The sequence below is a fragment of the Nerophis ophidion genome, linkage group LG02 (genome assembly GCF_033978795.1).
Source record: "Nerophis ophidion isolate RoL-2023_Sa linkage group LG02, RoL_Noph_v1.0, whole genome shotgun sequence".
NCBI lineage: Eukaryota > Metazoa > Chordata > Actinopteri > Syngnathiformes > Syngnathidae > Nerophis > Nerophis ophidion.
This window is the reverse complement of record NC_084612.1, coordinates 50,964,739-50,979,481: the sequence shown is the minus strand read 5'-3', so window position 1 is coordinate 50,979,481 and position 14,743 is coordinate 50,964,739. Positions and strand designations below refer to the sequence as shown.

The window sequence follows — 14,743 nt, the reverse complement described above, 5'->3', positions numbered from 1 at the left end:
TCACTGCGTTTGGTTAATTCTACTGTTAAATAAACACGCTCGGGTGTTGACAGCAATGCAGAGAGTGAAACCTCTCTCTCCCTGTTTGAGAGACAAACAAACACGATTCCCGACTCCTTGCTTGTAGCAGGAATTTGCCTTTTTGTGGTACCTGAGCTTGTGTGTTAGCTGATTTCATGAGACTTGATATACAGTCATTTTTCTTAGGGAATACACATTTGGCGCAGTAGGAGAGTGGCCGTGCGCAACCCGAGGGTCCCTGGTTCAAATCCCACCTAGTACCAACCTCGTCACGTCCGTTGTGTCCTGAGCAAGACACTTCACCCTTGCTCCTGATGGGTGCTGGTTGGCGCCTTGCATGGCAGCTCCCTCCATCAGTGTGTGAATGTGTGTGAATGTGGAAGTAGTGTCAAAGCGCTTTGAGTACCTTCAAGGTAGAAAAGCGCTATACAAGTACAACCCATTTATTTATACATATAATTATATAGAAAAAATGTATGAGTAGATTTTTGACAACGCTCCAACAATATTCCCCTAATAGTTCGGCAAGGATGACCTAAATGGCAAAAAGAAAGTGGGGTCGCCACCTTTAGGAGTTTGTTAATGCATGATGTCACCCAAAGCAGAGTTAGGCTGATTAATTAATGGACAGTCCGTCTTTCTGGGCCAGGGGTTGGCAACATACAAACCCTGTTTCCATATGATTTGGGAAATTGTGTTAGATGTAAATATAAACGGAATACAATGATGTGCAAATAATTTTCAACCCATATTCAGTTAAATATGCTACAAAGAAAACATACCTGATGTTCTAACTGATAAACATTTTTTTTTGTGCCAATAATAATAACGTTAGAATTTGATGCCAGCAACACGTGACAAAGAAGTTGGGAAAGGTGGCAATAAATACTGATAAAGTTGAGGAATGCTCATCAAACACTTATTTTGAACATCCCACAGGTGTGCAGACTAATTGGGAACAGGTGGGTGCCATGATTGGGTATAAAAACAGCTTCCCAAAAAATGCTCAGTCTTTCACAAGAAATGATGGGGCGAAGTACACCCCTTTGTCCACAACTGCGTGAACAAATAGTCAAACAGTTCAAGAACAACGTTTCTCAAAGTGCAATTGCAAGAAATTTAGGGATTTCAACATCTACGGTCCATAATATCATCAAAAGGTTCAGTGAATCTGGAGAAATCACTCCACGTAAGCGGCACGGCCTGGAAAAGTGGTCTGGCGAGTCCACATTTAAAACATTTTTTGGAAATATTCAACATCGTGTCATCCGGACCAAGGGGGAAGCGAACCCTCCAGATTGTTATCGACGCAAAGTTCAAAAGCCAGCATCTGTGATGGTTTGGGGGTGCATTAGTGCCCAAGGCATGGGTAACATACACATCTGTGAAGGCACCATTATGCTGAAAGGTACATACAGGTTTTGGAACAACATCTGCTGCCGCCTAAGCGCCGTCTTTTTCATGGACGCCCCTGCTTATTTCAGCAAGACAATGCCAAGCCACATTCAGCACGTGTTACAACAGCGTGGCTTTGTAAAAAAAAAGAGTGCAGGGATATTCCTGGCTCGCCTGCAGTCAAGACCTGTCTTTCATCGAAAATGTGTGGCGCATTATGAAGCGTAAAATACGACAGCGGAGACCCCGGACTGTTGAACGACTGAAGCTCTACATAAAAGAAGTATGGGAAATAATTCCACTTTCAAAGCTTCAACAATTAGTTTCCTCAGTTCCCAAACGTTTATTGAGTGTTGTTAAAATAAAAGTTGATGTAACACACTGGCGAACATGCCCTTTCCCAACTATTTTGGCACGTTGCAGCCATGAAATTCTAAGGTAATTATTATTTGCAAAAAAAAATAAAATAAAGTTTATGAGTTTGAACAGCAAATATCTTGTCTTTGTAGTGCTTTCAACTGAATATGGGTTGAAAAGGATTTGCAAACCATTGTATTCCGTTCATATTTACATCTAACACAACTCATATAGAAACGGGGTTTGTACTTGCCAACTTTGAGACCTCAGAATTCGGGAAATTAGGGTGGGGGGTTGAGGAAGGCGGGGTCGGGTGTGTGTGTGTGGGGGGGAGTATATTTACAGCATAAATTCACTGAAAGTCAAGTATTTCATATATATATATATATATATATATTTTTTTTTTTTTTCATATATATATAAATATATATACATATAAATAAATATATAAATATATATATATATAAATATATATCTATATATATATATATATATATATATATATATATATATATATATATATACATAAAGTAAATACGGAGCATAGGTATGGACAGCATCTGTGAAATGTAATTCGGAGGAAAGGAGTGAGTTTAGGTAAATATATATATACATATATATATATATATATATATATATATATATATATATATATATATATATATATATATATATATATATGTATATATATATATATATATATGTCTTGATTGGATTATCCAGAGAATAGTGCTCGATACCGTGGTAGAGCGCAATATGTAGGTGTGGGAAAAAATCACAAGACTACTTCATCTCTGAGATGAAGTAGTCTTGTGATTTTTTCCCACACCTACATATATATATATATATAAAAATATATATATGAGTGTGAATGTTGTCTGTCTATCTGTGTCGGCCCTGCGATGAGGTGGCGACTTGTCCAGGGTTTACCCCGCTTTCCGCCCGATTGTAGCTGAGATAGGCGCCAGCGCCCCCCGCGACCCCAAAAGGGAATAAGCGGTAGAAAATGGATGGATGGATGGATATATATATATATATATATATATATATATATATATATATATATATATATATATATATATATATAAAAATATATATATATATATATATATATATATATATATTTATATATATATAAATATATATATATATATATACATATATACATAAAGTAAATACGGAGCATAGGTATGGACAGCATCTGTGAAATTTAATTCGCAGGAAAGGAGTGAGTTTAGGGTTGAATTGTCCATTCTCGTTTCATTCTCTGTCTTTATCTTTCTAACCATGCTCAACACCCTCTTTGATGACTTGCAATTGTACTTCTTCTTCTTACTTATCGTCGTCATGACTGTCTCTTCTTTGTTCTTCTACTTTGTCTCCTTCATCTTGTGTGTGCAGTTGTGTACTCTCCAAAAGCCGTAGATGTTATAACGTGACTGGGCCGGCACACTGTCTATATGGAGAAAAAGGGGACGTGACGAAAGGCTGTCATCACTCAGGTCTGCATTGACCTGGAAGGGGCGTGCCTTGTTGTCCGGCTGGAAATCGGGAGGAATTCGTGAGAATGGTTGTCCAGGGAGATTTTCGGAAGAGGCACTGAAATTCGGGAGTGCCCCGGAAAATTCGGGAGGGTTGGCATGTATGGTTGACAACCCAAAAGGTTGGAACGAGCCATATTGGACCAAACATATGAAAAACTAATCTCTATGGAGCCGCAAAAAGTTAAAAGCCTTATATGTAATAATGAAGGCAACACATGATGTAAGTTGTTTATATTAGCCTACTATCAAAATGACTTTAAAAGTCATTTTGATATCATGCACTGAACACTGACGGTTCCGTTCAAGGACCGCCGGAATTAATAGAATAAATCGGTGTTCACCAAATACTCTAATCAATAAAGGATGAACACAAACATCTAACAATTAGGGAGGTTTGTGTCCTGTTTGCCCTCCTACAGAAACCATATTCAAACAAAACATAAATTGTTTTCCCCCTTCTTTTTCCATTCTCATACAGTTTTGAAAAAGCTCCAGGGAGTCGTGTGTTGTTGACCCCTCGGTCGAGGCGTTTCTATCACCACTTTAATAGACTCTGGTGTGGCAGCTGTGAATGCAGAGCCACTTAATCTCCAATGGCCGTCTTTGCCGTCACTCCACATCCATCTTTGTTATGAGGGGAGAACCTGTTTGAAAGAAAATTAATTCATTTCCCAGGCCGCACCGGGCCCAATCATGCCCCGCGTCCTCTTCATGATAAGAAAATGTAAGCACATCATTCACTGTCATGCGTCCAACTCATCCGAGCTCATCCCGCATTTTAGGGGCATTGTTGCCCCCCCCAGGAGATATCTCCATAAAATATGCTAATGAAATTAAAAAAGGAAGTGCAAGGGTTGATGCGGCCTGGCGCAGAATCTCTAATGACTCCCTGCCATCCCTGGAAAGAGGTTGATTAATTTAGGGAATGTCGGCCGCAGTGGAGAGTGATTAATTCCTCTCGGATTCAGCCATTTAAAAGAACATGACAGGGTGGGGGGCGAGAGGAAGCGGCCCCAAACATGTACACACCATGAATAGGTTGGATGGCTTTAATAGGCGACCCGAGGAGCATGCAGGCACCGCAACATTGTGTGAATGCTTTGTTCAAGTAATAGTGCTTTTTAACAGGGAGGCAGAAATAATAAGCTCCCCTGTTGATGAGTGTGTGTGGGGAGGGGGGTCATAAAACCATCTCTTGTAAATAGGCTGAGGAACTTGGAACAGTTGATTGCTTGTTTGTTTGATGCATCATGAGCCTGACAAAAGACACACAAAAAGGGAAACAAGCAGACTATTTAAGAATTGCTGATGAGCTGCACTTGAAACGATTTTAAAGACTTCATAAAGACTCGCATTTTTCTTTTTTCAGAGGGATGTGAAGATCACCGGAGAAGGACGGCAAGTTCTTTGGCTGCGCCTCGCTGACACGCAGTCCCTGGAGGTTCGTCAGAGCGTGGTCTCCCCCGTGAGGGATGGGAACGTGCTCGTGCAAGAGATGGACTCGTTGCAGCTTGGCTAAAGGTCACAGTCCTCTTAAGGTCATGTCATGGCCCGTGGCTCTCGGGCTATTGACTCTCATCTCCGCGAATCAAAGGACGGCCGCCGGGCAGATTACGAACAGCTTCCAGTCGGAGCAGAGGGACTGGCCGCTGAACCATCTCACCGTGCACCAGTCCACTGGGGCGCTTTACGTGGGTGCCATAAACAGGATATACATGCTGTCCCCGAACCTCACACTTCTGGTATCCCATGACACGGGGCCCGAGTATGACAACAGAGCGTGCTACCCTCCCCTGATCGTGCAGCCCTGCTCGGAGCCCTTGGCCTCCACAGACAACATAAACAAGCTGCTGCTCATCGAGTACTCCCACAACCGCCTCCTGGCATGTGGCAGCCTCTACCAGGGCGTCTGCAAGCTCATGAGGCTGGACGACTTGTTCATCCTCGGGGAGCCCACTCACAAAAAAGAACATTACCTGTCCAGCGATACCCTGACAGGGACAATGTACGGGGTGGTGGTGCCCTCCCTGGGTCAAGACGCCACCCTGTACATCGGGACTGCAGTCGGCGGCAAGCAGGACTACTTCCCAACTATCTCCAGCCGCAAGTTGCCTCGTGACCCGGAATCTTCTGCTATGCTGGACTATGAACTTCACACAGACTTTGTCTCGTCGCTCATAAAAATCCCATCAGACACCCTGGCTCTTGTCCCGCACTTTGACATCTACTACATCTACGGCTTCGCTAGCGGCAACTTTGTCTACTTCATGACCGTCCAGCCAGAGACACCGGAGCACGGGATGCCGGCCGGGGGATCCCCTGGTGATCTCTTCTACACATCCCGAATCATCCGCCTCTGCAAAGGTGACAAGAAGTTCCACTCCTACGTGTCACTTCCGGTGGGCTGCATCCACCGAGGCGAGGAGTACCGTCTGCTGCAGGCCGCCTACCTGTCCAAGGCCGGCAGGGTTCTGGCAAAAGAGCTCAACATCAGCGCCCAGGATGACGTGCTTTATGCGGTGTTCTCCAAAGGCCAGAAGCAGTATCACGACCCTTCCGATCACTCAGCCCTCTGTGTCTTCACCATCCAAGACATCAACATGCGCATCAAGGAGAGGCTGCAGTCCTGCTACCAAGGGGAAGGACACTTGGAGCTGCACTGGCTGCTGGGAAAGGATGTGCAGTGCACCAAGGCGGTAGGTGGACTGTTTCATTCATCCTATTGCTTGTATTCCGTCACGTGACGTCTTCCGGGAAGTTAAAAGTAGCAGTGATGGTCAACCAAGCCAAGATGGCTGTTGTAAAGCAAGCAGCGTGCGGGCTATCTGAGTACAAAAGAGGCTTAAATATGTTTGTAAATTCTTGCAAAACGCATATACAAGCAAAAAATCTAACTATGCAATGGAATAGATCATATACCTTTTCATAAAAAGATTAGTCGAGTGATATTAAGGATTATTTGTCCGTTGAGTTCCAAGATATATTGAACTATTGTGCTCCAGACATCATTCTATACGACAAAACTGATGAACCTTGTAAAAGCATGGAGGTCTAAAACTTCTTTTTGTGAGACTGAGTCAAAGATATTGGTATCAAGACTCTTTTATGGATACATATGCATCGTTTTTGCTTGGGTAAGGTTGTATTTCATGATTTAACTTCACGTCTACTGCATGTTTGTTGCTGTTGTTGCACGCGTCGTTTTCGAATAGCGTGTTTTTCCTGTCTTTATCAGAATACAACAATAGATGTCAACATTGTGTATGTGATAAACAATTTTATGTATGATTGTTTATCAAAATATAACGATAAATGTCAACATTGTGTACGTGCTGAAATATTAATTTATGATTGTTTATCAATCCATCCATCCATCCGTTTTTGTTTATCAAAATATAACTCTAGATGTCAAAATTGTGTATGCGCTGAAAGATTCATTAATGATTGTTGTCTTTGGTAAAAACTTAACTTATTTATTTAACTCTTTTAAGTTTTGCTCACATTTGCTTTCTTTTATTTAGACTTGCTGAGTTGGTGCATTTCGAAATACCAGTAGAAAAGTGTTTAAGAAATACAAATAATATCAATGAACAAGCGGTAGAAAATGGATGGATGGATCAAGATAATACTTGGGAAATAATAAATGGTAAAAGTATATCAAACAAACCTTTCACAAATTGATCACTGCAAACTCGTGCATTCTTCAACTCTGCTTCCTTGGACTGGAGTGTGAGGTACTTTTGTGGTCGTCTTTCGTAAAATCTCGAAGAACTCTGATGAAACATGTATCCTTTTCAAACATAGGGCATAGGACATTTGTTCTTTGAGAAAAGGCTAAATGGTGCCAAGAACCAATTGAGAACAGCGCTAGTTTGACCACCACGGATATTAAATGAGCCGGATGTGACATCAGTAGAATCCAAGCAATTGCTAAAGCTACCATGCTGGTGAGGCATGTACAGATGGTTAACTCTTTGATTAACAGTGATTGTAAACACTTTACAGCCAAGTCTGATTTTGGAGATGAGAGCGACAGAGAGAGACAGAGAGAGAGAGGGACCGAGAGAGAGAAAGAGAGAGAGAGAGAGAGAGAGAGAGAGAGAGAGAGAGAGAGAGAGAGAGCCAGCCCACAGAGTTAATCGCACTCAGCAAGACACTTTGATTTCATTCAGGGGTTTGGCCGCCAACGCCCACCTTTCTCTAATCCCCTTCCACTCCCCTCATCCCCGTCCCTCCACTCGTGTCCCTGTCAGCGCCGCTGTAACCCTCCGAGGATCGCTCTTCATCTTGAGAAAAAAAGGGCTTTCTTGTACACGTCCGTGACTACGCCTTCATAAAAGCTACAATCATGCATAATGAGCCTCTCACAGGGACGCACCGAAAGCAATGATGAAAACAATCATATCCATTACTGCTTTGCTTCCCAGCATGCACTTTGATTCTACTATGCTATCAAACAAATAGGACGCTACTAAAATGAGAGCAGCTGAGGCAGACTCAACACATAATGGCGCAATAATTAATCTGGCTGTGAAGTTAACCTAGGGGACTAAATTGCTCAGTACTGATAACGTATCACCACATCGCTGTGTTTCTCAGTAAAAGGGAAACAATCTTGTCTCGTTGCACGGTTCATTAAATGTCTTTTTTGAGGCTGATATCAGACATTTTTCCTACCTGAGTTGAAACACGGCTATTTCAGATTAGCGCTCTTGTTTACAAAAACTAATCCGCCCACACGTGTGAAGTCTGAGATTTTACAAGATAAAAGCTCATTTCAAACCGCAGAGTAGGATTGTCCCAGTACCAAAATGTGTTATTTTCAAAATAAAGGGACAATTTATTTTTGCAATCAAAGAAGGCTTTTGGAATTAAGTGAAATGGTAAACATACTAGACAGTTTGTCTTTTAGTAAACAAACAAAGGCTCCTAATTACAGTATTTTTCGGAGTATAAGTGGCTCCGGAGTATAAGTCGCACTTGCAGAAAATGCATAATATAGAATGAAAAAAAAACATATCTAAGTCGCACTGGAGTATAAGTAGCATTTTTTGGGGAAATTTATTTGATAAAACCCAACACCAAGAATAGACATTTCAAAGGGAATTTAAAATAAATAAAGAATAGTGAACAACAGGCTGAATAAGTGAACGTTATATGACGCATAAATAACCAACTGAGAACGTGCCTGGTATGTTAATGTAACATATTATGGTAAGAGTCATTCAAATAACTATAAAATATAGAACGTGCTGTACGTTTACCAAACAATCCCATGACATCTTATACGTCTAGTCTCTTACGTGAATGAGCTAAATAATATTATTTGATATTTTACGGTAATGTGTTAATAGTTTCACACATACAGTAAGTCGCTCCTGAGTACAAGTCGCACCCCTGGCCAAACTATGAAAAAAACTGTGACTTATAGTCCGAAAAATACGGTATTTGCTGGCGTACCATTCTATTATTTTGTCCACTAAATTGGCCCTAGTTTGTGAATGGGAGTCTGAATGTTGCTTGTCTATCTGCGTTGGCCCTGTGATGAGGTGGCGACTTGTCAAGGGTGGACACCGCCTTTTGCCCGAATGGAGCTGAGATAGGCTCCAGCACCCCCCGCCACTCCAAAAGAGACAAGTGGTAGAAAATGGATGGATGGATGATGATGGATTATTAATCTACTTGTTCATGTAATGTTTAATATCTGATTACTTTCTGTTTTAACATGTTCTATCTATACTTCTGTTCAAATGTAATAATCATTATTCTTCTGTTGTTTGATACTTACATTAGTTTTGGCTGATACTACAAATTTGGGTATCAGTCCAATACCAAGTAGTTACAGGATCATATATTGGTCATAATTAAAGTGCTCCTGTGTCCAGGGACATACTTCATGGGTTTATAAACAATAAACAAGACGTTTGACGAATTTACTGAAGAATTTGTGAAACTAAAACAATACAAAAAGAATGTCAACTAACACCGACACTCATAAACATGTTAGCATATTAGCTACCCTAACAACGTTAGCCTGATTACATTACGATGGCACGTACAAATATGCATTAAAACACTCCTACATACATCACACATGAGACGGTATAGTAAGTAAGAATTGTTTTACTTATATTGTAAAACTTACAAACGTTGCTTGGCATGAAGAATGAAGAATCCTTTCAAGCAGAAACGCTATGGACGAATGGTACACAATACGGGATCGACTTCCGATTCAAGGCGCGAAACAGGACTTACATTTTCAACCAGCAGCAACTGCTTTAACATATTCTATCCATACTCCTGTTCAAATTTAATAAGCACTTATTCTTTTGTTGTTTGATACGTTACATAAGTTTTGGCTGATACTACAAATTTGGGTATCAGTCCAATAGTTACAGGATCATACATTGGTCATAATTGAAATTCTCCTGTGTCCAGGGACGTTTTTCATGGGTTTATGAACAATAAAAAAGGCAAAATATTTTGTGATAATAAAAAATATCGACATAATCATTGAAGTATCGGCTATGTACGGCTCTTGTATCGTGGCGAAGTTGGGAGAGTGGCCGTGCCAGCACTCTGAGGGTTCCTGGTTCAATCCCCACCTCCTACCATCCTAGTCACGTCCGTTGTGTCCTTGAACAAGGCACTTCACCCTTGCTCCTGATGGGACCTGGTTAGCGCCTTGCATGGCAGCTCCCGTCATCAGTGTGTGAATGTGTGTGTGAATGGGTGAATGTGGAAATAGTGTTTAAGCGCTTTGAGTTCCTTAAAAAAAGGTAGAACAGCGCTATACCCATTTACCATTACAATAGATGTCTGTGTAGAGCCACCCATGGCATTTGTTTACAGTCCTTAGAGTTAGCTTGCTGTTAGGGGTTAGCTATTGTATCCTACAGTGTGTAGTCAAGGTATTTAGCTATTCCTCGGCCAGCGTGGATAATACTTGTAAGAAACTTACTTTATTTGGATTAGTGATCCCACTTCCAAAGACATACAGCTGGGGATAGGTTGATTGGCAACATTAAATTGGCCCTAGTGTGTGAATGTGAGTGTGAATGTTGTCCGGGGTGTACTCCGCCTTCTGCCCGGTTGTAGCTGAGATGGGCAACAGCACCCCCCGCGACCCCAAAGGGAATAAGCGGTAGAAAATGGATGGATGGATTAGTGATTCAGAAGTAGCTGAAACACTGCTGACTGAAGATGGATGTAAGCTGCTAGCGAGCTGACAAGAGCAAGAGCAAGACCTCTTGCAGAGCGGCGCGTCAATGGTTATAGCTTCAACTTCAAAACACTATTCGAGCCAGACCCTCCAATTTTTAGAAGAAATAACTATTTTGACATATATTAGCCGCACCAGACCATAAGCCGCAGATATATACTGGTACAATATATTTTTGTAAATGTTTATTTACAAACCTTAATTGTTCCTAAACGGTAACAGATTATCAATATGAAGTGAATTATATTTATACAGCGCTTTTTTCTCGTGGCTCAAAGCGCTTTTACATAGTGAAACCCAATATCTAAGTTACATTTTTAAACCAGTGTGGGTGGCACTGGGAGCAGGTGGGTAAAGTGTCTTGCCCAAGGACACAACGGCAGTGACTAGGATAGCTGAAGCGAGGATCAAACCTGGAACCCTCATGTTGCTGGCATAGCCACACTATTGACCGAGCTATACCGCCCCACAATCAAAATAAAACTTCCGTATTTTCTGAAAGAGAGAATGCACGGGTTTAAAGGCCGAACCCACTAAATTTTAGAGGACTCAATTACTTTTCCATATATTTTCTAAATGTTTATTTACAAACCTTAATTGTTTCTAAACGGTAACAGATTATCAATGTGAAGTGAAGTGAATCATATTTATGTAGCGCTTTTCTCTCGTGGCTCAAAGCGCTTTATTGTGAAACCCAATATCTAAGTTACATTTTTAAACCAGTGTGGGTGGCACTGGGAGCAGGTGGGTAAAGTGTCTTATCCAAGGACACAACAGCAGCGACTAGGATGGCTGAAGCGAGGATCAAACCTGGAACCCTCAAGTTGCTGGCATAGCCACACTACTGACCGAGCTATACCGCCCCACAATCAAAATAAAACTCTGTATTTTCCGGAAGAGAGAATGCACGGGTTTAAAGGCCGAACCCACTAAATTTTAAAGGAACCAATTCCTTTTCCATATATTTTGTAAATGTTTATTTACGTACTTTAATTGTTGCTTAACTGTGTCAGTAACTCGGCAGTAAAACGGTTGATCAAACAAAACAGTCATTGTCATGGACCCACCTTTTGCCGAAACTAACTTTATGGTTAGTTTTTAAGCTGAAATGCATCCATTGTCCCTTGTTACACATGCTTACACGAGCCTAATTCAAAGTAGGACATATTCTTGGGAGCAAATAAGGGATTGACTTAGGACTGGGTGATATGGCCTTATATTAATATCTCGATATGTTTAAGCCAAGGCTTCACGGTGGCAGAGGGGTTAGTGCGTCTGCCTCACAATACGAAGGTCCTGCAGTCCTGGGTTCAAATCCAGGCTCGGGATCTTTCTGTGTGGAGTTTGCATGTTCTCCCCGTGAATGCGTGGGTTCCCTCCGGGTACTCCGGCTTCCTCCCACTTCCAAAGACATGCACCTGGGGATAGGTTGATTGGCAACACTAAATTGGCCCTAGTGTGTGAATGTTGTCTGTCTATCTGTGTTGGCCCTGCGATGAGGTGGCGACTTGTCCAGCGTGTACCCCGCCTTCCGCCCGATTGTAGCTGAGATAGGCGCCAGCGCCCCCCGCGACCCCAAAAGGGAATAAGCGGTAGAAAATGGATGGATGGATGGATGTTTAAGCCATGTCACGGTACACGAAATATATCTTGATATTTTGCCTTAGCCTTGACTTAACATTTGATGCATATAATCACATCAGTATGATGATTCTATGTGTCTAAATTAGAATATAATTTTTTCATACTGCATTAATATATGCTCATTTTAAACTTTCATGCAGAGAGGGAAATCACAACTAAGTCAATTGACCACAACTGTATTTATTATACAGTTATTAAGCAGTGGCACAAACATTCATGTCATTTCCAAAACAGAAAGTGCAAGATTGTTAGAGACATTTTAAAATAAGTTATTGGTGCCCTTTTATGCATGATGTCACTAAGATGACTTATCAAAACAACACTAAATTAAAGTGCACTTCTTGTACAGAACGCCACTACAATAGTTTAAAACAAATAAAGTGCACTTTTGTGCATTATGTCACACAAGATATTTCAATAACTGTCAAATTAAAATGAGCTGCATAATAGGAAATCAAATAGTGTATGTCTTTCGCTATGTGGTAGGTTACTGTCATTGTCATCTTCTGTTGTTGACTATTTATTTCATACGGTGTTGATGTGGAAATAGTTGCTTGGGCATTTTGTGGGCATGGCACCGAACGGAGATGTTGACATGCAGAGTTTCAAACACTCTTCATTCTCAAGCGGATGACTTTTCAAATGATGCTACACATTAGCAGTGCTGCTACTTTTTGTTGCAACGATTTTGCCGCATACTTTTTCAACATCTTCCCGCTTAAAGCCAAACCTCCGCCACCTGATGTTTTTCTTGGGAGTTAATTCTTCCTTCATTTGTTACCAGATTTGCACTTTCTGTCTCTCGTATTATTAACCGCACCACTCCGCTAGCATCACAGCTAACGTTACCTTTGTGCTCCGCGAGGGCATATAAATAGTACTTTATGACGTTGCACGCGCGACAGTATGTGAAGTATTTAAGAAAGTGCGCTGATTTTATGTCTCTGTGAGAAGGAGAGACAAGAAAGAGTGGTAAATCCATGCAGTGTAATGCCCGCAGCTAAAGGCAAATGGTTAGGGTTAGGGTTAACCCTAACCCTAACGTATACTTGAATATCACGATACAGTCATTTTCTATATCGCACATAGACAAACCCGCAATATATCAAGTATATTCGATATATCGCCCAACCCTAGATTGAATCTACATTTTTCTGACATATGACTAGCTAGCTAGGTTCAGTCCGGTCCGGTATGTACGCATCAGAGGTAAAATGGCCGCTTAGCACACAGCGCTCTTTGATGTCTTATCAAACGCCGGCATCTTTGGCACGCCGCTTGTCTTTGTGATGGTGCATCAAGTAATCACAGGAACAGGTGCAAAGTACACGGCGCCTCGTGTGCTTCGCCATCAGCGCAAATTTGCGGCCGGCTCGGTGGACAAACACAACAGCCGGGGAGCGTTTGAAGTTTGCATTTTTAACCCGGCGAATGTTGCAAAAGAGCATTCACACGTGTCACAAGTGATTTTTCTCTCCTTTTCTGGCATACAATTAGGCTCTTCCCTCCGTGTCATTGCCTCCACCTTCCTCGCTCATATCTGTCATCCCCAATCCTCCATCCTTTCACTCTCGCCCCTCTTCTCTTATCTTCCTCACGCACTAAAAAGTCGCTGTTTTAATTATTTCACAACCATTCCCTCTCTCTCTCGCAGCCTGTCCCTATTGACGAGCACTTCTGCGGCCTGGACATCAACCAACCGCTGGGGGGTTCTCAGCTGGTGGCGGGCCGCACCATCTACACGGAGAGCCGAGATCGACTAACTTCGGTAATTTCCTACAGCTACAACGGACACAGCGTGGTCTTCATGGGCACTAAGAACGGGAGGCTGAAGAAGGTGAGGACTATGTTCAACATCATATGCTAACATGCTGCGAGGTAAAATAATCACAAAGACACAATGCGCAGAATTTACTGAGGAATTTGTGAAACTGAAACAACACAAAAAGAATATCTACTAACACGGATTATAGCTGAGGTAGGCACCTGCGCCCCCCGCGACCCCAAAAGGGAATAAGCGGTAGAAAATGGATGAATGGATGGACAGACACTCGTAAAGGTGTTAGCATATTAGTTACTCTAACGAAGCTAGCTTGATTGCATTACGATAGCACGTATGCATAAAACCACTCTACATACATCACACATTGGACGCCTCAGTAAGTAAGAAATGTTTTAGTCATATTGTAAAACTTACAAACGTTGCTTGGCGTGATGAATGAAGAACCCTTTCGAGCAGAAACACTGCAGAAGAATGGAACACAAAACGGGATCCACTTCCGGTTGAAAGCGAAAAACAAGAAGTACATTTTTAAACAGAAGCACCTGCAGGGAGAGAACTCGTCCAAAAGTGCCGTAGCACAACTAATAACACACCTTTTCAGTGTCTCTGTCGGCGTTTTACGAAAACTATTTTTTTAACACAAAACATTGTGGCCGTTAGCGAAAAAAAATCCATAAATTAGCCGCACCGTTTTACAAAACCCAAAACCAGTGAAGTTGGCACATTGTTTAATTTGTAAATAAAAACAGAATACAATGATTTGCAAATCCTTTAAAA

At 41.7% G+C, this 14,743-nt stretch overlaps 1 protein-coding gene across 5 annotated transcripts in view; it reads left to right on the top strand.

Annotated features, from left to right (window-relative positions):
- Window positions 1-14,743, top strand: part of LOC133542108 (plexin-A2-like) — a 372,047-nt gene that overhangs the window by 58,290 nt on the left and 299,014 nt on the right. For all 5 annotated transcript variants that reach the window (XR_009804063.1, XM_061885956.1, XM_061885972.1 and 2 more), the window contains exons 2-3: window positions 4,687-6,013; window positions 13,838-14,020. Coding sequence is in view for 4 of the 5 variants with exons in the window: in XM_061885956.1 (XP_061741940.1) it covers window positions 4,790-6,013; window positions 13,838-14,020 (1,407 nt within the window). In the remaining variant the exon portion in view is untranslated. The remainder of the gene's footprint in view (window positions 1-4,686; window positions 6,014-13,837; window positions 14,021-14,743) is intronic.